Source organism: Cajanus cajan, chromosome 1 (genome assembly GCF_000230855.2).
Source record: "Cajanus cajan strain Asha chromosome 1, NIPB_CcT2T_4, whole genome shotgun sequence".
In the NCBI taxonomy this organism is placed as follows: Eukaryota; Viridiplantae; Streptophyta; class Magnoliopsida; order Fabales; family Fabaceae; genus Cajanus; species Cajanus cajan.
The window spans coordinates 64,804,417-64,827,373 of record NC_138517.1 but is presented as its reverse complement, the minus strand read 5'-3'; the positions used below and the strand labels follow the sequence as shown (position 1 = coordinate 64,827,373).

Here is a 22,957-nt window from a genome sequence, read left to right as displayed (position 1 = left end):
CATTAATAGCACGTTCAAAGACCTCATCATGAGGCAATTGCATAAAATAGAAAAATAGAAAAATTGCTTGTGTATGACAGCAGCAAACAAAATGCAAAGATTCAGAAAATCAACAGCGTCATACAGAATAATTGAGCCTGGAGAGGCTCGCCGAAATAATACTCTCTCATAATAACTGAGACATTTCTGTACAGAAAAAGCCAAAACCAATAAAGAAAAGGCAAAAACGAAAAAAAAAGCCGCAACCAATAAAAAGGCAAAACATAGAAAAAGCCGAAAACGAAAAAGGCAAAAATACAGAAAATCCAACAAATAGCTTGTACAGAATAATCGAGCCTGGAGAGGCTCGCAGAAATAATACTCCCCAAAGGGAACCTCAGCTCATGAAGCCAATATCCAACAAGAGCTTTCAAAGCAAGATCGTCAAAATCTCCCAAAGGAAGTACGATCATCCAAGTAATATATCCAAGTCAAAGGACTTCAGACTTCCTCAGTGGAAAGTAGCTCTCCGACTCAGGCATTGAGTGAGGCTAAGCCTGTAGAGGCTTCCTAAATAATACTCTCCCGATCAGACAGAATAATTGAGCCTGGAGAGGCTCGCAGAAATAATACTCCTTCAGAATAATCGAGCCTGGAGAGGCTCGTAGAAAGAATACTCCCTTCAGAATAATTGAGCCTGGAGAGGCTCGCAGGAATAATACTCCTTCAGAATAATCGAGCCTGGAGAGGCTCGCAGAAAGAATACTCCCTTCAGAATAATTGAGCCTGGAGAGGCTCGCAGAAATAATACTCCTTCAGAATAATTGAGCCTGGAGAGGCTCGCAGAAAGAATACTCCCTCAGAATAATTGAGCCTGGAAAGGCTCGCAGAAACAATACTCTTCCTTCAGAATAGTTGGGCCTAGAAAGGCTCGATTCCCCAGAGATATCTCAAGCTTACACTCACGGGCCAAATTCCCCAGTGAAAGCTATCAGAATGCGATCAGCGAAATCCCCAAAGGAGGCCTGATCATCCAAGAAAAATGTCTAAGGACTTTAAACTTCCCCAATGGAGGATAGCTTTCCAACTCAAAAGCGATGAGTGAAGCTAAGCCTGAAGAGGCTTTCTAAATAATACTCTGGGATGAATAAAAACTTCAAATCCCCAATCGCCTACTAAAGAGGCATCTCTTCAAAAGGAAGACCAATAAACTATTCCCCAAGTGGAATTTGGCTCTCAGCCTAACAAATGAACGTCAAGATGATCTGCCTAACAAAAGAGGCCAATCAACATCAATCCCCAGTGGATGATCGCCTATCCAAGAGGCATCCCCACAAAAGGGGAAGAAAATCAAAAAGATTAATAAAATTCCCCAAGCGGAATTTGGCATCCCGCCAAAACATCGAACATCAAGACTATCTGCCTAACAGAAGAGGCCAGTCAAAAAAATCAACATCCAGAATCCCCAGCGGATAACAGCCTACACAGAGGCAGCAAAATCCAAAAATTAAAAAGAGTTACCCGAATAAGGATAAACCGGGATACTCCACCAACGTCAAAGGACGTCAGCCAAACATAAGGCATCGCTCAACTCAGAGAGAAAGAGCATCTGTGTCTATACCCCAAGGAGTCAGAAATTCCCCATGGGTACCAACTAAGCAAAGCAAGTTGGGGCACAAGAACCTATGAATGACTGCACATCCCCTAGACGGATCCCTGCGTTATCCAGCCCCTAGTGGCACAAAATCGAAAAACAACCGTCGAAGCAGCATCGTGGACTGCGGAGACAAAATCATCACAAATCCCTGGAAAGGAGATATTCACGCTACCCTGTCGTCACAAACACGGAGGTATGCAGCTTCCGGCTCGGGCAATGAGCGAAGCTATCTCTAGGAAAAGGGGTACTCACCGCTTACCGTTGTCACAAAGGTACTTAGCTTCCGGCTCAAACAAAGAGTGAAGCTAAGCCTGGGGAGACGGTACTTACAGCTTCCAGCTTGGGCAACAAGCAAAGCAAGACCCTGGAGAGGGCAAACTCAAGTACCGAAGTGTTCAGAAAACATGGAGGTACGCAGCTTCCGGCTAGGGCGTCTAGTGAAGCTAACCCTGGAGAGGGTAAACTCAACCGCCTTATGTTGAGAGGCAGCCACATGTTGAGTGGCAAAGTCTGGAGAGACGGTACTCACCCGCCACATGTTGAGTGGCAAAGTCTGGAGAGACGGTACTCAACCATCAGCGTCATCAGAGGTGCGTTGGTGTCCAAACTTCCGGCTCGGACGGCGAGTGAGGTTGGGCCTGGAGAGGCAACACTTAATCATCAGCGTGATGTTAACACATTGGTGTCTAGCTTCCGGCTCGGGCGTCGAGTGAGGCTAGGTCTGGAGAGACGGTACTCAATCACCAGCGTCGCCAGAGGCACGTCAGTGTTCAACTTCCGGCTCGGGCGTCGAGTGAAGTTGACCCTGGAGAGGGTAAACTCAGCTACCGAGGATGTCAAAAGCGCCGAGGTATGCACTCACCTGGAGAGGCTACTCAACAATTTTCCACCGGAAGACATTACAAGTCAGAAGGATGGCACATCACCCGGACAATTGGGTCAACTCCTTTACTTGTCAGCCGGTACACCAAAAGGCCGTCCGACTAAGTAAAGGGGGGGCAGCTGTAGACCCCTAAAATTGTCCGGGACGGAAATAATACTCGAAGACTCTCAAAGATCAAAGGAAAGTCAGCCAGAAGGACTCCCAGAAGACCATAGGATGACTATCTGTAGGTTTAGAGGTCTTAGAGTAGCAAAAAATAAGAAAGTAGGAGGTTTAGAGCTCAATACGGCCTCCCTTGAGTTCAGTACGGCCGTACTGCGTGTTTTGCACTACAATACGGGCTGTACTGAAACCAATACGGGCTGTACTGAGTTCAATACGGCCGTATTGCATGTTTTACACTTCAATACGGGCTGTATTGAATCAATACGGCCGTACTGAAGTGTCGGCGCTTCAATACGGCCGTACTGAATTCAATACGGGCCGTATTGCAGTGCAAAAGTGCAGTACGGGCCGTATTGAACCCAGGGACCGTACTGAGCTCCATTCCTATAAATATAGGGCCATTTGGACGTCCTACCACACTTTTTTACTGAGTTTTGACTCCCTCCTTGAGTATTCTGGGGTTTTTTTGAGCAGTGTTCTGCCCTAGAAATCTCTCTGGGAGTCGATCCGACGAAGTTCTGGAATTCCGAGCACTTAGCTTGGAGATTCGAACCTAGTCGAAGGGAAATCCTCCGGATTTCCGTAGTCAAAATTTTATAGGAGGGAGCGAGCGGGCTTGTAAAGCGAGGGAACGCCAAAAAGCTTCCCAGTTTTACTCAATATATAAAAGCACGCTTCAAGAGGTTTCTTCTTAAATCCTTCCTTTTACTGCTTTCTGTGTGCATATTTAAACTGTCATCATGTAGATAGTTAATTTATAATCGCTTATAATAAATAGGGGTAATTTAGTAATTTTACGCTATTATTTTAGAAATAATCTGTCATAGGGAACCCGAAAGGGGCGCTGTGGGGTGCTAACACCTTCCTCACGCGTAACCGACTCCCTTACCCGACTCTGGTTGTAATGGCCAAAGTTGATTTATAAAATCAATTGCCTTATCCCTTTTTCCAATGTTTTGAGTAAAACATTGGTGGCGACTCCACGAACCCTCCTTTTGCGAAAACCACTAATCCATGGAGGGTCCCGCTTGGGATTAATATGGATTAGTGAGCCTTTTTATAAAATTGCTCGTTTGACGAGGTCTCAGTTTGAGAATAAGTCATTTTAGCAATCCACATTTTTAAACAAATAAACGAGTCCAACCATCCTTCGCGAATGCCGAAAGCCCGCTTCGGGCCGGTGGCGACAGTGCATACCTCGGCGCTTCTGACATCCTCGGTAGCTGAGTTTACCTTCTCCAAGGCCAACTTCACTCGACGCCCGAGCCGGAAGTTGGACATCAACGCGCCTCTGATGACGCTGATGGTTGAGTACCGCCTCTCCAGGCTTAGCTTCACTCTTTGTTCGAGCCGGAAACCAAGCACCTTTGCGACGACGGTGAGCAGTGTGAGTTTTGCCTCTCCAGGCCTTGCTTTGCTTGTTGCCCAAGCTGGAAGCTGTGAGTACCGTCTCTCCAGGCTTAACTTCACTCTTTGTTCGAGCCGGAAGCTAAGCACCTTTGTGACGACGGTGAGCAGTATGAGTTTTGCCTCTCCAGGCCTTGCTTTGCTTGTTGCCCAAGCTGGAAGCTGTAAGTACCGTCTCTCCAGGCTTAGCTTCACTCTTTGTTCGAGCCGGAAGCTAAGTACCTTTATGACAACGGTAGGCGGTGAGTACCCTTTTTCAGAGATAGCTTCGCTCATTGTCCGAGCCGGAAGCTGCATACCTCCGTGTTTGTGACGACGGGGTAGCGTGAATATCTCCTTTCCAGGGATTCGTGATGATTTTGTCTCCACAGTCCACGATGCTGCTTCGACGGTTGTTTTTTGATTTTGTTGCCTCTGTGTAGGCTGTTATCCACTGGGGGATATTGTCGTTGATTTTGATTAGCCTCTTCTGTTAGGCATATCAGCTTGACGTTCAATGATTGGCTGAGAGCCAGATTCCACTTGGGGAATGATTATTGATTTTTATTTTCTTTCTCCTTCTGCAGGGATGCCTCTTGAGTAGGCGACTGGGAATTTGGGGATCTTATGTATCCCAGAGTATTATTTAGGAAGCCTCTACAGGCTTAGCCTCACTCGACACTCGAGTTGGAGAGCTATCTTCACTGAGGAAGTTTAAGTCCTTTGACTTGGATATTCTGCTTGGGTGATCGTACTTCCATTGAGGATGTCGTCGATCTTGCTTTGATAGCTCTTGTTGGGGATTTTGAGTCCAAGAGCGTGAGTTGAGGTTTCTTTGGGGAGTATTATTTCTGCGAGCCTCTCCAGGCTCAGTTATTCTGAAATGTGGGGGATGAGGAGTATTGTTTCGGCGAGCCTCTCCAGGCTCAGTTATTTTGAGAGTATTCTTTCGGCAAGCCTCTCCAGGCTCAATTATTCTGTATGATGCTGCTGATTTTCTGAATCTTTGTATTCTGCTTGCTGCTGTCATACACAAGCAATTTTCTATTTTTCTATTTTATGTAGTTGCCTCATGATAAGGTCTTTGAATGTGCAACTAATATGTGTGTGATGCACAAATGCAATACAATTTTTATTTTTGTTCATTTATTTAGAAAAGTGGGTGGCTCTCCCTATCCTCTTCTTCTTGGAGGACTTTCTGTCATTGACGTGAGGGAGTATTTTTGTGAGCCTTTATGCAGGAGATTATGGATTTTACAGGAACCCCTCCAATTTTCTTTTATTGACCGATTATTAAGAGTTTCGTACAATTTTTAGAAACATCAATTTTAAAGGCATAATCACAAGGTCAAGAAAGAAAAGAAACAAATGGATATTTTATTGATATTCACAAATGTTTACACAGAAAGATTTACAAAGGGAATTTCTGAAGAATGGCTGGCCAAGGTGGGCTATACATTTTTGGCTTAAACAATTATATTTGTAATTGCTGCTCTTCCCGTTTCCCTAGTTGTTTCGGGTGAGATGCCTGAGCCAGGAGTGTAGATACTGCAAGACGCTTGCTTCTAGAAGATTATCACTTGAACCGCCTTTCGGTTTTCAGTTCACGTGATCGTTGCTTGCTTTACTTTTTGCATCTTATTCTTTTTTTCCTAATTTTTGCCTAGGACGTGTCCTAGCGGGGATAATTTTGCCTTTGTTTTGCCTAGTACCCTTGTACTGGCGGGCTTTTTGTTTTGCCCTAACTTTTGCCTAGGATGCCCTTTTTGGGTTTTCATCCTAGCGGGCTGATGCAAGCAACGTCTTCAAGCATAATACTTCTTTACCATGTCAGCGTTGACTGGGTATCGAAGTTCTTCTCCGTCCATGTCTGTGAGAATCAATGCTCCTCCGGAGAAGGCTCGCTTCACCACGTATGGTCCTTCGTAATTTGGGGCCCACTTTCCGATTTTGTCCTTTTGAGCTGGTAGCAATTTCTTCATCACCAGCTCTCCCTCATGGTAGATTCGAGGATGGACTTTTTTGTCGAAAGCCTTTTTGACCTTCCTTTGGTAGGCTTGACCATGGCATACGGCGTTCAGTCGTTTTTCTTCGATAAGGTTCAATTGGTTGTATCGACTTTGAACCCATTCTGCCTCGGAAAGTTTTGCTTCCATGATTACTCTCAGAGACGGTATCTCGACTTCAACCGGCAGAACTGCCTCCATTCCATAAACAAGGGAGAATGGAGTAGCTCCTGTGGATGTACGTACTGAAGTCCTATAACCATGGAGAGCGAAGGGTAGCATCTCATGCCAGTCTTTGAATGAGACAACCATCTTTTGTACTATCTTCTTGATATTCTTATTGGCTGCCTCGACTGCCCCATTCATCTTTGGTCGATATGGGGAAGAGTTATGGTGCTGGATTTTGAACTCTTTGCACAGCTCTTCCACCATCTTATTGTTCAAATTGGATCCATTATCAGTGATGATTTTATCGGGAATACCGTATCTGCATATGATATTCTTTCTGATGAAGGATGTTACCACCTTTCGGGTCACATGAGCATACGATGCCGCTTCTACCCATTTGGTGAAATAGTCAATGGCCACAAGGATGAACCTATGTCCATTGGATGCCTTTGGCTCGATGGGTCCAATAACATCCATGCCCCACATTGCAAATGGCCATGGTGAAGCCAGAACATTGAGTGGCGTTGGTGGGACATGAATATTGTCGGCATATGCTTGACACTTGTGGCATTTCCGGACGTATTGGTAACAATCCTTTTCAATGGTCGACCAATAATATCCTGCTCTGAGGATTTTCTTAGCCATTGCAGGCCCGGGAATATGGGTACCAAAAACCCCCTCATGTATTTCTTTGATTATATTTTGAGCTTCGACTTGGTCTATACATCTCAACAAGACCGAGTCATAATTCTTTTTGTAGAGGGTTTCTCCAATCAACAGAAATCCCATGGCCCTTCTTCGGATATGCTTTTTATCATTATCGCTGGCCATATCAGGATATTCCCCTTTTGACAGATATTGTTTGATGTCATGGAACCATGGATGATCGTCAACAGCTTTATCTATCAGTAGGCAAAACGCTTGCTTATCGTGCCGCCGGATATTGATGATGGGCATTTCATGCTCCTTATCCAAGGCGAACATCGATGATAGTGTAGCAAGGGCGTCAGCGAACTGATTCTCCTCCCTTGGAATGTATTCAAAGATGACAATTTGGAAGAATTGTGTCAAATCTTTGATATGCTCAACATATGGTATCAGTTTAGGATTTCGGACTTCCCAGTCTCCTCGTAGCTGATGGATGACTAAAGCCGAATCTCCAAATACTTTGAGTTTGAGGATACCATTATTGATAGCCGCTTGGATTCCTAACGCGCAAGCCTCGTATTCGGCCATATTATTTGTACAGTCGAAATTGAGTCTTGCTGTTAGAGGGATATGCTTTCCTTGTGGGGAGATTAACACTGTCCCGATCCCCTGTCCAAGCATGTTGGAGGCTCCATCAAAATACATGGTCCACGCATCGTCCTTAGGATCTTCATGTTGTATACTCATTACATGTTCATCGGGGAAATCATCCTGAAGGGATTGATAGCCATTGGTCGGCCCGTGTGCTAGGTAATCAGCTAAGGTACTACCCTTGATGGCCTTTTGTGTGACATGTATGATGTCAAATTCTGATAATTGCACTTGCCATCGGGCAATCTTCCCAGTGATTATTGGTTTGTCGAACACGTACTTAATTGGGTCCATTTTGGAAACCAACCAAGTAGTATGCCTTATCATGTACTGCCTGAGCCTTTGTGTTGCCCACGCTAACGCACAGCAAGTCTTTTCTAATGGCGTGTAGCGGGTTTCATAATCAAGGAACTTTTTGCTCAGGTAGTAGATGGCTTGTTCTTTCTTTCCAGTTTCGTCCTGTTGCCCTAGCACGGCTCCCATGGACTCATCAAGCACTGTTAGATAGAGGATTAATGGCCTTCCCTCGACAGGCGGCACCAATACTGGTGGATTGGCCAAGCACTGTTTGATCTTGTCAAAAGCTCGTTGACAATTCTCATCCCAAGTTTCGGAATGATTCTTGCGCAACAGCTTGAATATTGGTTTGCACGTGTCAGTCAACTGTGCGATGAACCTTGCGACGTAGTTCACCCTGCCGAGGAATCCTCTAATTTCTTTCTCAGTTTTAGGAGGAGGCATTTCCATTATTGCCTTTACTTTATCGGGGTCCACCTCTATGCCTTTTTCACTGACGATGAACCCAAGAAGCTTACCCGACCGAACTCCGAAAGTACACTTAGCTGGGTTTAGCTTAAGCTGATACTTACGAAGCCGATTGAATAATTTTCTCAAATATTGGATGTGGTCCATTTCGTCTTTCGACTTTGCGATCATGTCATCCACGTATACTTCAATTTCTTTGTGGATCATATCGTGGAATAGAGTCACCATCGCTCGTTGGTAGGTGGCACCCGCATTCTTAAGTCCAAAGGGCATCACCCTGTAGCAGAAAGTTCCCCAGGGTGTAATGAAAGAAGTTTTCTCGCGGTCTTCTATATTCATCTTGATTTGATTATACCCCGAGTATCCATCCATGAAGGAATAGAGTGTGTTTGTGGCGGTGTGATCCACGAGTGTATCAATATGTGGCAAGGGAAAATCGTCCTTTGGACTGGCACGATTCAAATCCCTATAATCAACACACACTCTAACTTTCCCATTCTTTTTGACGACTGGCACAATGTTAGCCAGCCATTCGGGATACTGGGATACAACCAAAAATCCCGCGCCCAATTGTTTTTCCACCTCCTCCTTAATTTTTAAGGACCATTCGGGCTTGATTCGTCGAAGCTTTTGCTTAATAGGTCGAAACCCCTCTTTTAAGGGCAACTTGTGTTCGACAATGTTGGAGTCCAACCCGGGCATATCATGGTACGACCATGCAAATACGTCCTTGTATTCCCTCAATAATTGAATTAATTGCGTTTTTATTCCATCACTGATACGGGTCCCAATGTTGACCTCTTTCAATTCTTGACCTTGCCCCAAATTCACGGTCTCCAATTCTTCTTGATTCGGTTGGAGTAGACGAGCTTCTTGATCTAGCAGTCTTTGCAGATCCGGAGAGATGGTCTCCTCATCACTGTCCAACTCAACCCATTCACCCTCGGCTTTCGGATCCCGATCAGAGCGAGCAATCACAGACATGATTATTTATTGGTTCTGTTTAGGTTTAGAGTTTATTAATATAAATGAGAGAGAGAGAATAGAACAAAAATGCGAGAATAATGTGTGAAAAATGCCTTTTTATTGATATATGAGTGTAAAACTGTACAAAACCCTTTATTTACATGAAAAGGTCCTCATGATCTCGGGTACTGATCATGAGTCCCTAAAAGAAAAAAAAAAATGTGGAGGGGCCCTATCATGGCTTGCCCTTCTCTCTACTCCTGCTGCGGTAGAGGATTCTTGCTCACGTCGGGCGCCGTCGAATCGAAAGTGACCCACCCAGCGTCGATAAGGTCTTGGACCTTATACTTGAGAGCTCGGCAGTTCTCCGTTGAATGCCCTTGTGCCCCCGAGTGGTATAGACATTTGTCTTGTGGATTGTACCAATCGGGGTAGGGTGGATTCACCTTCTTTGGTGGAATGTAAGCTATAAGACGCGCCTCTACTAGCTTCGGCAGGAGATCGCTATAAGTGGTCGGAAGTCTATCAAACTTCTTCACAGAGTTGTTTTGCGATTTGCCTGACTTCGAAGCGGAAGAAGACGGAGCAATGGTTACAGCGTTGACTCCTCCTTCCTTCTTCTTCCCAAAGGCCTTCTTAGCTTCATATGATTGGGAAGGCTTAACCAGCTTCCCACTTTTAAGTCCTTGTTCCACCCTTTCTCCTATGGTGATGATGTCCGAGAAGAGTGTCGTTGTGTTCCCTATCATCTTATCGTAATAGGGACCAGTCAACGAGTTGATGAATAAGGACACCGTCTCCTTATCCGACAGCGGGGGCTCTATCTGTGCCGCCAACTCCCTCCAACGTTGGGCGTACGCCTTGAAGGATTCATCGTTCTTTTTACTCAAGGCTTGAAGATCAGACCTATCGGGTGTTAGGTCGATGTTGTATTTGTAGCGCTTGAGGAAGGCGTCGGCCAACTGCCTCCATGTGTGTACTAGATTTCCATCTAGCTGCATATACCAGTTAAGTGCAGTTTCAGTTAAGCTCTCTTGAAAGCAGTGGATCAAGAGCTTTTCATTTGTGGCATATGCAGCCATCTTGCGACAATACATGGTGAGATGACTTTTAGGGCAAGTCGATCCCACGTATTTTGGGAAATCTGGCACTTTAAATTTAGGAGGGAATTGAATGTCCCTCACTAAACACATGTCGGCGGCATCCTTAATGTCAAAGTCGTGCCCTTCCATAGCCCTTAGCCGATCCTCGAGGGCATGGAATTGTTCCTTTGATACCTCGGGCTCTTTTATTATAATTCCTGCCCCAAGGGGTACGGCGTTTGGAGGATCTTTTTCATGCTCTTCCTCCTCTCCCTCATGATGGGACCCATGATCACTATGATGAGAATCATGGATGTTGTGATGACGCATGAGCTCCATCATTTGCGCCATCTGCTCCTTAAGCTGTGAAAGCTCGGTTGTGAGCTTTTTGTTTTGCTCCTCCAATGCTTCCATTTTCTTGATTTTCCGTGCGCGCGTAAGGACAGAGAGATGACCAGCCACTTTCTAAAATGAATGTTTAGTTAGTTTATTTTATGGAATGAATACACTCTTTAACATGAGCTTGATAAACCTCCATCTTTAAGGCGCTGCCTTTTTAAGACGGAAGTTTACCACCCTTCTTTATCTATGATTTCTCCCCAACGGAGAATCTCTATAGTCATGGGTCTCTTTCACTCATGTCAAGAGGTATTGGTGATCCTAAAATGTATGTTTTCATGAGGACGCATGATGTCTTATTGGTAATGATGTACATGCTCCTCACTTTTATTATATTTTCACACATGGTCTTTCCTCTCATGTCATGGTTTTTTATGCATGGGGATTATTTTTAGACCTTATCACGAGGTTATTAATGCACAAACAATTGCACATAAGCATCTACACAAACAATTCACTCATCCGCGAACAGTCACGAGCGAATCACGAGGTAGGGGTCTCCTGCAGAAAAGTGCATATTCAAGGAGGATCTAACTGTTCTCACTTGGTCAAAGGCCCCCAAGGTGCCCCCATTATAGGGACCCAATTCCTCTCGTCGTAGGTCGATGGAAAGTTCCAACGCACCGTCGGACTCAAGTTCATGGTTATCACCTTGAGTGGTGTTTTCCGACAACGGTCTACGGGCACCTATAGACCCATTCGACAACCGGCCGTACTAACATCCACTCCCTATGGTTAATCACTCATGCCCCCGGGTATAGAGGGAACTGTTGTGTGCAAAGGTTTGTGTGCAGTTTTTATTTCAAACAATTGCGTAAATTTAAAAATACAACAGTTATTAAAGCCAAATAGATAAACATGTTATCATACAAGTGAGGGATAATAAAGTAATTTTAACTATTATTTGTTAAAAATAATCTGTCACTAAATGGGACTGACTCTCGAAGCTTCCCCAGTGAAGTCGCCATCTGTCGCCACCGGCCCGAAACGGGCTTTCGGCATTCGCGAAGGATGGTTGGACTCGTTTATTTGTTTGAAAAATGTGGATTGCTAGAATGACTTATTCTCAAACTGAGATCTCGTCAAACGAGCAATTTTATTAAAAGGCTCACTAATCCATATTAATCCCAAGCGGGACCCTCCGTGGATTAGTGGTTTTCATAAAGGGAGGGTTCGTGGAGTCGCCACCAATGTTTTACTCAAAACATTGGAAAAAGGGATAAGGCAATTGATTTAAAAATCAACTTTGGCCACTACAACCAGAGTTGGGTAAGGGAGTCGGTTACGCGTGGGGAAGGTGTTAGCACCCCACGGCGCCCCTTTCGGGTTCCCTATGACAGATTATTTTTAAAAGAACAGTATAAAATTACTAAATTACCCCTATTTATTCTAAACAATTATGAATTGACTATCTACATGATGACAGTTTAAATGTGCACACAGAAAGCAGTAAAGGGAAGGATTGAAGGGAAACCTCTTGAAGCGTGCTTTTTATAAAAAATGAACTGGGAAGCGTTTTGGCGTTCCCTCGCTCTACAAGCCCGCTCCTCGCTCTCCTAGAACAAAATTTTAACTAAGGGAATCAAAAAGATTTCCCCTCGACTAGGTTCGATCCTCAAGCAAAATGGCTCGGGGCTCAAGAACTTCGTCGGATCAACTCTCCGAGTGATTTCTAGGGCAGAACACTGCTCAAAAACCCCAGAATACTCAAGGAGAGGGTTCAAACTATGTTGAAAAGTGTCGAATGACGTCCAATTGACGTCATATTTATAGGGAATAGGCGCAGTACGGCCTACAGGGCCAATACGGCCGTATTGAAATTTTTGAACTTCAATACGGTCGTATTGGAGTTCAATACGGTCGTATTGAAAGTCAGAAATTTCAATACGCCCGTATTGAGTTCGTAGCGGTCGTATTGAAGTGTCAATACGGTCGTACTGACTTCAGTATGGCCGTATTGAAGCTTCAATACGGCCGTATTGAGTTCAGTACGGCCGTATTGGGCTTTTTCCCTCCACTTCTTTATTTTGAGCTATTCTAAGACCTCTGGACCTACAGAGAACCCTCCTAGGGCCTTCGAGGAGTCCTTCTGGCTGATTATCCTTCAGTCTTCGAGAGTCTTCAAGCTTTATTTCCGACCCGGACAATTTTAGGGGTCTACACCATCTCAAAGGTATTTTATTTAGTTCAGCTTCATAATCTCTTAATTGTTGCTTCATCCAAAGAATTTGAGCACAACAAGTTCCAGAAGCTATATACTCAGTCTCAGCTGTACTTAAAGCAACACAAGCTTGCTTTTTGCTATGCCATGAGACAAGTGCACTACCTAGTAGGTGACAAGTTCCACTTGTGCTTTTTCTATCTAGTCTACACCCAGCATAGACTGAATCTAAATAGCCTATCAGACTTAGTGAGACTTCTTTTGGATACCACAAACCTACATTGGTTGTACCTTTCAAATATTTAAGAATTCTCTTTACACTCTTCATGTGAGATTCTTTTGGATTAGCCTGAAATCTTGCACATAGGCACACAACAAACATTATATCAGGCCTACAAGCTGTCAAGTACAAGAGTGATCCAATGATACCTCTATACTTTGAGTTATCAACAGCTATTCCTTTCTCATCTAAGTTAAGATTGCAATTGTTTGATATTGGTGTGGCAGCCTCCTTACACCCTTCCATGCCAAACTTTTTCAGAAGTTCATCACAATACTTGCTTTGACTTATGAAAATTCCTTCATTCATTTGTTTGATTTGCAACCCGAAAAAGAATGTAAGCTCCCCCATCATTGACATTTCAAATTCTCCTTGCATGGTTTTAGCAAATTCTTTACATAGAGAGGCATTGGTAGATCCAAATACAATATCATCCACATAGATTTGAACATACATTGTATCATTTTTAAACTTTTTAACAAACAATGTATTATCCACTTTCCCTCTCACATAGTCATTCTCAACCAAAAATTTGCTCAACCTGTCATACCATGATCTTGGGGCTTGCTTCAAGCCATAGAGTGCCTTTTTAAGCTTGTACACATGATTAGGATTTTTAAAATCCACAAAGCCTGGTGGTTGCTCAACATACACTTCCTCTTGTATCAACCCATTGAGGAAAGCACTTTTCACATCCATTTGATAAAGCTTGAAATTCATTATAGAGCAATAAGCAAGAAGTAATCTAATATGGATTCTATCCTTGCTACAAGGGCAAAAATCTCATCATAGTCAATTCCCTCTTCTTGATTATACCCCTTAGCCACTAGTCTTGCCTTATTTCTTATAATTATCCCAGATTCATCAAGCTTATTTCTAAAATCCCACTTGGTTCCTATAATTGGATAATCTTTTGGTAATGGCACTGAATCCCATACTTCATTTCTTTCAAACTGATTTAGTTCCTCTTGCATGGCCATTAACCAATGTTCATCTTTTAGTGCTTCATCAATACTTTTAGGTTCCACTTGTGACACAAAAGCCATAATATTACAAATATTCTTGATGGCACTCCTAGTTGAGACTCCCTTACCAATATTTCCAATTATGTTATCCATTGACAAGTCCCTAGAAGTTTTCCATTCCTTAAGCAATTGTTCACATGTTTCCTTTGTGTTCTCATGTGATTCACTCTCCTTAGGCTTTTCATTTGGTTCATTCTCCAATAGAGGTTGATCAAGCAAATCAGTCAAGTCTTCAATTTCAGTTTGCCTTGTCTCTTGTTTGTTAGACTCATCAAATACCACATGGACAGATTCTTCTACAACTAGAGTTCTCTTGTTATAGATTCTATAGGCTTTGCTATTTGTAGAGTATCCTAAAAAGATTGCCTCATCAGCCTTTGCATCAAATTTTCCAAGTTGCTCTTTCCCATTGTTCATCACAAAGCACTTACACCCAAACACTCTAAAATATGAAATGTTAGGCTTCCTTCCATTGTAGATTTCATAGGGTGTTTTCTTTAATATAGGTCGGATCAGAACTTTGTTTAACACATGACAAGCTATGTTAATAGCATCAGCCCAAAAATATTTTGGCAATTTTGTTTCATTTAACATAGTCCTAGCAAGTTCTTCTAAAGACCTGTTTTTCCTGTTTTTCCTCTCAACAACCCCATTTTGCTGAGGTGACCTAGGTGCTGAGAAATTATGGTTTATACCATGTTCCTCACAGAATTTTTGAAACATTATGTTTTGAAATTCACCTCCATGGTCACTTCTTATAGAGGTAATGTTTGAATTTTTTTCATTTTGAACAAGCTTGGCAAATTTTCTAAAGGCATTAAAAGCATCATTTTTATTTGCAAGAAACATAACCCATGTGAATCTTGAGTAGTCATCAACAATCACTAAACCATAGTATTTTCCACCTAGACTCATGGTTCTTGAAGGACCAAACAAATCCATGTGAATTAATTGCAAAGGTCTAGTTGTGGAAATCTGATTTTTGCTTTTAAAGCTAGCCTTCACTTGCTTGCCCTTTTGACAAGCATCACATAGTTTGTCCTTGCTAAACTTGTGTTTAGGTAAACCAAACACTAATTCCTTCCTACTCAGTTTGTTTAAATGATCCATATGAATATGTGTAGCTCTCTGATCGAAGCTGTATCCGGACAAATAATTACAATTAAATGTAGTACTAGGAAGTGACTCCTAGGTCGTCTCCCAAGGACCGTCTTTTACTGTTAAAGGCTTAAACACACGAAATCGGGGGTTTGGTTCAGAAATTCAGTTTGTAACACAATAAAAACAGATAACACAGGAAGTAAAATAGATTGGTTCCCTGTTCAGATTGCAAATCTTTTATCCCTGGTTCTCAAAAGATTACTCTGTTCATAACTTAATCCTTGTTCCATCCGAGTTAACCAACTAAGAGAAGATTAACTCAAGATTTCCCTACACGAATTAAGCAAACGTATACAACATTCAACTTCCCCACAAGATTGAGCAACTTTTGAGCAACCTGATTCATTAAGCATGAATAGGTGTCAAAAACATTTCAGAGGTTTTCAATGAAGAAGAATCAAGCAGAACACAGATACAAATATAAATAAAACCTCAATCAGAGATTGCAATCTGCTCAAGGAACCAACCCTGGGTTTTTAGCCTTCCATTTAAACGGAAATAGGAATGAAAATACAAACAGAAAGTAAGAGGTAAAACGTAAAGGAAACAGAAGCTTTAAAGAGAAAAACGTGAATACAACAATGGAGTTTTTCAACAGAGCAGACTAGGAGAAAACAAAAACGTCCAGGAACAGCTACAAGAGAGAAAACGTAAAAACTAAACAAAGGGAGGCTATTGTTCACGTAGTCACATCAGACCCCTTGTTAGTGGCTGCCAAGTCAGCCCTAACCTAGACCTAAACCTAAAACGAAATTGAGCCCCTCCACAATACAAGTCTGACCCAACTATAATAAAATGGACTAAAAACTGAAAATAAATGCTGAGGTGGAAAATGGTGCAGTAGTGACATGGCAGATGATGTGGCAGCTCCACTTGAAGTCCATAAATTAATTCCAAGCCCAAATGATTATTAAACTGCCCTGAAAATAAAATTTGGAATAATTAGATTCAGAAAATTCAAATTAGTTAAAATATGAATTACCGGTCCAATTAAAGCCCAAATAGAAAACAGTCCAGAATATCAACAATTAAGCACAAATCAGAGATTAAAATAAGTACAGAAAGGTAAGAAAATAGGGGAAAATATTGACTCATCAAATTCCGCCACACTTAGCCTTTTGCACTCCTGGGCAAAATCAAAAAGCAGAGCAAGGAACAATTCCAAAGACATCAAAGAGAGTGACACAACAGGAAGAAACAGAAACAAGAATACACACAAGAAAACAAACAGATTTACACAATCCTCAATGAATCCTGAGAAAAGATAAGGAGTAGACAACATCCAACACACAAAGAGTCAGAGAAACCAAATACTTATGGAAATCATCCAAGCATTTCAAAACATGGCAAGACAATCAATCAGCTCAAGAGGTGAATCAAAAGCAACAGAACCTCACAAGATGCACTGTATCACTGTATCTCTCAAGTGTCTAGGCAACTGTGTACTCTCAAAGCACTTATGAAAAACAAGCAACATATAGACTTGGCAAGCCTCTAAAATCAACACCCAATAAACATGCACACAAGGATCAAAAGGTCTTTTTAGGGTTGTAATGAGGCCAAGGGCAGGGTAGAGGATAATATATGGGATAAGTTACTACAAACCAGAGGAACCAGAGGAGCAATGGGGAATAAGTCAAGAATACGCACAAGAAACACACCCAGAAACCTCTAATGACCTCTATGATAATCAATCCTCTTTCTCTTGCCTCAAACAACTTCTCTTTTTCATTTTTTTTATTTTTATTTTATATTTTTTTTAAACGAACAGTACATAGTGAACAATACACATGAAAATTTGAAATGAGATAAGATAATATGAAGAGAAGTAAAATGTACAGCATAAGGAATCAACTAGCCAATATACATCATCTAATGAAACATACACACACACCCACACTTATTCAAGAACTTATTCCCAAAACAATTCCAAAGCTCCAAAAATCCCTAAGGTTAAGGTAATCATGGTTTTTCGCTTAAGGCTTGTAATGAGCTTCAAACAAAGAAGGGAAAATAGGCTCAGCAGGGGTTATCAGAGGAGTTAATTCAGGGTAAGCTTATTTGGCCAGGGGCTTATGAGAATCAAAATGCCTTAATCATATCCAAACATGCATGTGAATCAAGAAGCATCAAACAGAGTCAAGACAAGGCAACTGTGCAAGTAATCAAGAGGCATAACACACAAGAAAAAACAGAGAGTGGCTCAAATCCTCACACAGGGTATATCTGTCACAATGAAAACAACCTCTCAAACCTCAAAATCATCTTTCCAAGCAGAGAAAAACAGGGATTTGAAACCATATAGTATCAAGAAACTCCTATCCAAGAATGAAGTAAGTGCCTACAAACTATCAAAACCCAGAAATCAAAGAGAAACATGCAAAACTGTACATAAAAACTAAACATAAAACCTAGACCCAAAAATAACAATTAAACCTACAAACATATAACCAAGACAGCCCCCCCCACTTAAATCACACATTGTCCCAATGTGGCCCAAACAGAAGATCAGAGCAATCAGAACAATCAATAAATCTGGACAAGTGCAATAAAAGTAAAGAAGGAGAAGGGGAAAGAAAACTCCCTAAGTCATGGCAGCGGGAGAGAAGCAGGGTCAAGCAGAGACGTCTCCTCTACAACAACATCCAACAAAGATGGATTGCTGAGGAATGGCTTCAGCCGGTGCCCATTGACTTTAAAGCTCTTATCTGTGGATTCACTTTTGATTTTAATTGTACCATAAGGATAAACATTAGTAACAACAAAAGGTCCAATCCACTTTGATCGTAACTTACCACCCATGAGTCCGAGCCGAGAATTGTACAAGAGAACTTGCTGGCCAACCATGAAGTCCTTCCTAGCTATCAAGCTGTCATGGAACTTCTTGGTTTTCTCCTTGTAGAATTTTGAATTCTCGTAGGCTTCCAAGCGGATCTCATCAAGCTCATTTAGTTGCAGCCTCCTTTCCTCATCAGCCTGATCAATGGAGAAGTTGCAGGTCTTCACAACCTAGTAGGCCCAATGCTCAATCTCAACAGGTAAATGACATGCCTTGCCAAAGACAACCCGATAAGGAGACATCCCTATGGGTGCTTTGTAGGCAGTCCTATGCGCCCAAAGAGCATCATCCAACCTGTTACTCCAATCTTCTTTGTTGGGCTGGACAATCTTCTCTAAGATTCTCTTGATCTCCTTGTTTGGAATTTCAGCTTGCCCATTAGTTTGGGGGTGGTAGGGTGTACAAATTATGTGCACTACCCCATACTTCTTGACCAAGGCCTGCATAGATCTGTTACAAAAATGGGTGCCTTGATCACTAACAATAGCTCTGGGTACTCCAAACCTGCAGAATAGGTGAGATCTAACAAAATCTACAACAACCCGAGCATCATTAGTTCTGGTGGGTTTGGCTTCCACCCATTTTGAAACACAATCAACAGCTAAAAGAATGTAGGAAAAACCAAAAGAAACAGGAAAGGGACCCATGAAATCAATACCCCAGACATCAAACACCTCACAAAATAGCATGGGTTGCTGAGGCATCTGTTGTCTCCATGTAAGGGATCCTCCTGCTCTCTGACACTGCTCACAAGTGCTGCAAATTTTCCACGCATCCTTGAAGATGGTGGGCCAGTAAAAACCACAGTCAAGCACCTTGCGAGCTGTCCTCTGAATCGGAAGAGTGACAAAACTGCAGGACCGAATCGATCTCATGATCTGGTATGCATCTCCTAATCACCTGATCACTGCACAACTTCCACAAATAGGGGTCATCCCAAATATAATGCTTAGCATCACTCTTAATTTTATCAATTTGAGCTCGTGATGCTAAGGGAGGAAAAACAGAAGCAACTAAAAAAATAACAATGTTTGCAAACCAAGGGGTGGTAGAAACAGAAACAGAAGTAATAATCAACAAATTTTCATCAGGAAAATTATCCTAGATGGGCAAGACGTCAGCACTCTCCTCAGCCCTTTCAATTCTGCTGAGATGGTCTGCCACTAAATTCTGAGCTCCACTCCTGTCCCGGATGTCCAAATCAAACTCTTGCAGCTAGAGCATCCACCTGATCAATCTGGGCTTTGACTTAGCCTTTTTCAGCAGGTACTTCAGAGTTGCATGGTCAGTATATACAATAACACGAGAACCAAGCAAATAAGATCTAAATTTATCAAGAGAAAAAACAATGGCAAGAAGCTCTTTCTCTGTGGTAGTGTAGTTCGCTTGGGCAGCGTCCAAAGTCCTGGAAGCATAATATATCACTCGAGGCAACTTGTCAACTCTCTGTGTCAGGACAGCTCCCAATGCATAATTAGACGCATCACACATGAGCTCAAATGGGACTGTCCAATCAGGTGCCTGAATGATTGGAGTGGTGGTGAGTGCTTCCTTGAGGCAGTCAAAAGCCTGTTTACACCTGTCATCAAAAACAAAATCAACATCTTTTTGCAGCAGATTGGATAGCGGAAGGGCCTTCTTGCTGAATTCTTTGACAAAGCGCCTGTAGAAACCTGCATGGCCAAGAAAAGATCGAACCTCTCGCACGCAAGAGGGGTAAGGCAACTGTGAAATAACAGATATCTTGGCAGGGTCAACCTCAATGCCCCGACTAGAAATGATATGCCCTAAAACTATACCCTGCTCAACCATGAAATGACATTTTTCAAAATTTAGAACAAGATTAGTTTCAATGCATCTATTAAGCACTCTATCCAAACTATCCAAGCATGCGTCAAAAGAGGATCCATATACAGTAAAATCATCCATAAACACCTCTATGCAATTTTCAAGAAAGTCAGAAAAGATACTAACCATGCACCGCTAGAAGGTACCAGGGGCATTGCATAGGCCAAAAGGCATCCTCCAATAGGCAAAAGTACCAAAATGGCAGGTGAATGTCATCTTTTCCTGATCCTTAGTAGCAATATGAATCTGAAAATAACCAGAGAACCCATCAAGAAAACAGTAGTGGGATTTACCTGCCAGACGCTCAAGCATCTGATCAATGAAGGGCAGAGGAAAATGATACTTCCTTGTTGCTTGGTTGAGCCTCCGGTAGTCAATACAAACCCTCCAACTATTTTAGACTCTGGTAGGTATGAGCTCATCCCTCTCATTTTTCACAACAGTGAGGCATGTCTTCTTGGGGACCACCTGGACCGGACTCACCCACTAACTATCTGATATAGGATAAATGATCCCAGCTTGAAGAAGCTTGGTCACCTCCTTCTTCACTACATCCAAAATGACGGGGTTGAGTCGCCTCTGGGGCTGTCTCACTAGTTTAGCTCCATCCTCCAATAATATCTTGTGCATGCATGTGGATGGGCTGATGCCAGGAATGTCTGCCAGGGTCCAACCAATTGCCTTCTTGTGCTTTCGAAGCACATGCAACAACCTCTCTTCTTGATCAGCATCAAGGGATGTGGATATGATCACAGGGAATCTCTCATCATCCTCCAAGTAAGCATACTTGAGGTTCTTTGGAAGAGGCTTCAACTCTGGTGTGGGTGCTGGCTGAACATCATAAGGAACCAAAGAAGGGAGAAGGGGTTCCATAGTCTGTTCCTTAACCTGCAAGTCAGATTCTTTTGTACTTCCTGCAACATGGTTAGTGCATTCTGACTGTATAAAATCAAGAGCAAGAGGTACAACACCCAAAGTGTCAAATTCAGATGCCTCATAATCAGTTTCACATTCAGATTGATATTCAGATTCTGATTCAGACTCAATGCATGAAAGATAGTTATACAAATCAAGTGAAAATGAATGCTTCTTAGCATGAGAAGAATCAAAATCATGAATGTTCTCATCAACTAGATCATCAATCAATTTAGCACGAAAAACAGAATGAGCTTCAGAAGGAAATTTCATGGCATCCAAAATATTAAAATGAACAACAATATCACCAAATTCCATAGACAAGGTGCCAGCATAAACATCAATCTTGGTCCGGGCTGTTTTCAAAAATGGTTTGCCTAGAATGATTGGGACAGAACTGTGAGAGAATTCGTCCTCCATATCAAGAACATAAAAATCAGCAGGAAAAATAAGTTCACCAACCCGAACCAAGACATCCTCTAGAAAACCTGTGGGGTGGGCAACACTCCTATTGGCCAACTGAATGACCACATAGCCATTTGAATCTTTCCCAGTACTCGTATAAGCTCTCCCCCATGAGTTGCCTAATTCCAGATATATCTTTCCGGATTGCAGTGGTCCTGGATGCAGGGAAGAATTTTTCGAGGAACACTCTCTTCAAGTCATCCTAGCCTGTTATTGAACCAGGAGCCAGATAGTACAACCAGTCCTTGGCAAGATCCTCCAATGAAAAAGGGAATTTCTACAGGTAGATGTGATCTTCAGGGAAATTAGGTGGCCTCATGGTGGAACAAACTATGTGGAACTCCTTGAGATGCTTGTGTGGATCCTCACTTGCACGACCATGAAACTTAGGCAACAAATGGATCAGTCCAGTTTTAAGCACAAAAGGAATATCTTCCTCAAGATATTGAATGCATAGACTCTCATATGCGAAATCAGGTGCAGCCATCTCCCTAAGTGTTCTCTCTCGAGGTCCATTATGTTCACCCATGTTTTCGGGTTGACTTGAATGAAGTTCAGATGCAACACTTACACTATCACTAACACTATGACTATCACTATCACTATCTAAAGATGGAACTATATGATCTCTGACTAATCTATGGTATGTTCTATCTATTTCAGGATCAAATGGATGCAAAGTGTGTGGATTGTTCCTAGTCATGCACTACATGCAACACATGCATGAATAGTAACCGTGAACAGTAAAACTACCACAAAATTCATTAGAATTTTCATGAAAATTTGGAAACCATTAAAACTAATGCACCAACATCATCCTAAAACCATAAGACACTACCACAAAAAAGTTGAGAACAAAATTCAAAACCTAACTATTTTAAAAAAATTAGAAAAGTTTGGAAAAATAGTGAAATAAAACTTCAAAAATAAAAAAGAAATAAGTTTATTTATTTTTCTTCTATTTTTTTTTTCTTAAAAAATATATCTATATCTATCTATATATAGATAGATATAGATATATTTAATTTGTTATAATTTATTGTTTGTTGTCCCCATCAATCAAATAAAAAAAGAATTTCTATGGGAACGACCAATCACAGAATTTAATTATATATTATACTTTATAAAATTTATACTTAACGAGCTTTTTTGAAGATCTAGCTGGGGCCACTCGGCGTAGTAGTGTGGGTTGGATAGATCCTTTTTTTCTACACAAAATGAAAAAAAAGTTTGCCTAATTCTGATAACCAGAGCCAAAGTTATTGCCCTTTGAAGTTTTGCTGAAATTTTTTTTTTTAAATTTTGTGTCTCCAAATTTTAACCAAACTATGTGCCCTAACTATTTTTTACACAAAATATAGGTTTAAAGAAGTTACCACAAAAAAATGAGACAAAAATAACAAGTCTAGCTATCGAAACCAAAAATCACAATTAATTGGAAAATTCTGGCACTATTCAGCACTATTCATGCGCCACATTTTTGCACCAGATTTTGCTCTTCCACACCA

At 41.9% G+C, this 22,957-nt stretch overlaps 1 protein-coding gene across 1 annotated transcript; it reads right to left on the bottom strand.

Moving 5' to 3' along the window:
- Positions 1-17,971: 17,971 nt before the first annotated feature.
- On the bottom strand, positions 17,972-21,257 carry LOC145955289 (uncharacterized). The gene is made up of 6 exons (XM_083069971.1): positions 20,607-21,257; positions 20,216-20,315; positions 19,450-19,894; positions 18,434-18,671; positions 18,178-18,391; positions 17,972-18,090 (listed from the first exon to the last, which is right to left on the bottom strand). The coding sequence occupies exons 1-6, from the start codon at positions 21,255-21,257 to the stop codon at positions 17,972-17,974; spliced, it is 1,767 nt and encodes a 588-aa protein (XP_082926097.1).
- Positions 21,258-22,957: the final 1,700 nt, after the last annotated feature.

Bases quoted from the DNA above. Each gene is read 5' to 3' on its own strand.
- LOC145955289 (XM_083069971.1), bottom strand. From the start codon at position 21,257: ATGAAATTTCCTTCTGAAGCTCATTCTGTTTTTCGTGCTAAATTGATT. The intron at 20,316-20,606 runs GTGACCAAGCTT...GGTTATTTTCAG, and splicing joins TGGATGTAGTGAAGAAGGAG to ATTCATATTGCTACTAAGGA. The intron at 18,672-19,449 runs GTGGATGCTCTA...TTTTTGTAACAG, and splicing joins TCAAAGCCCAGATTGATCAG to ATCTATGCAGGCCTTGGTCA.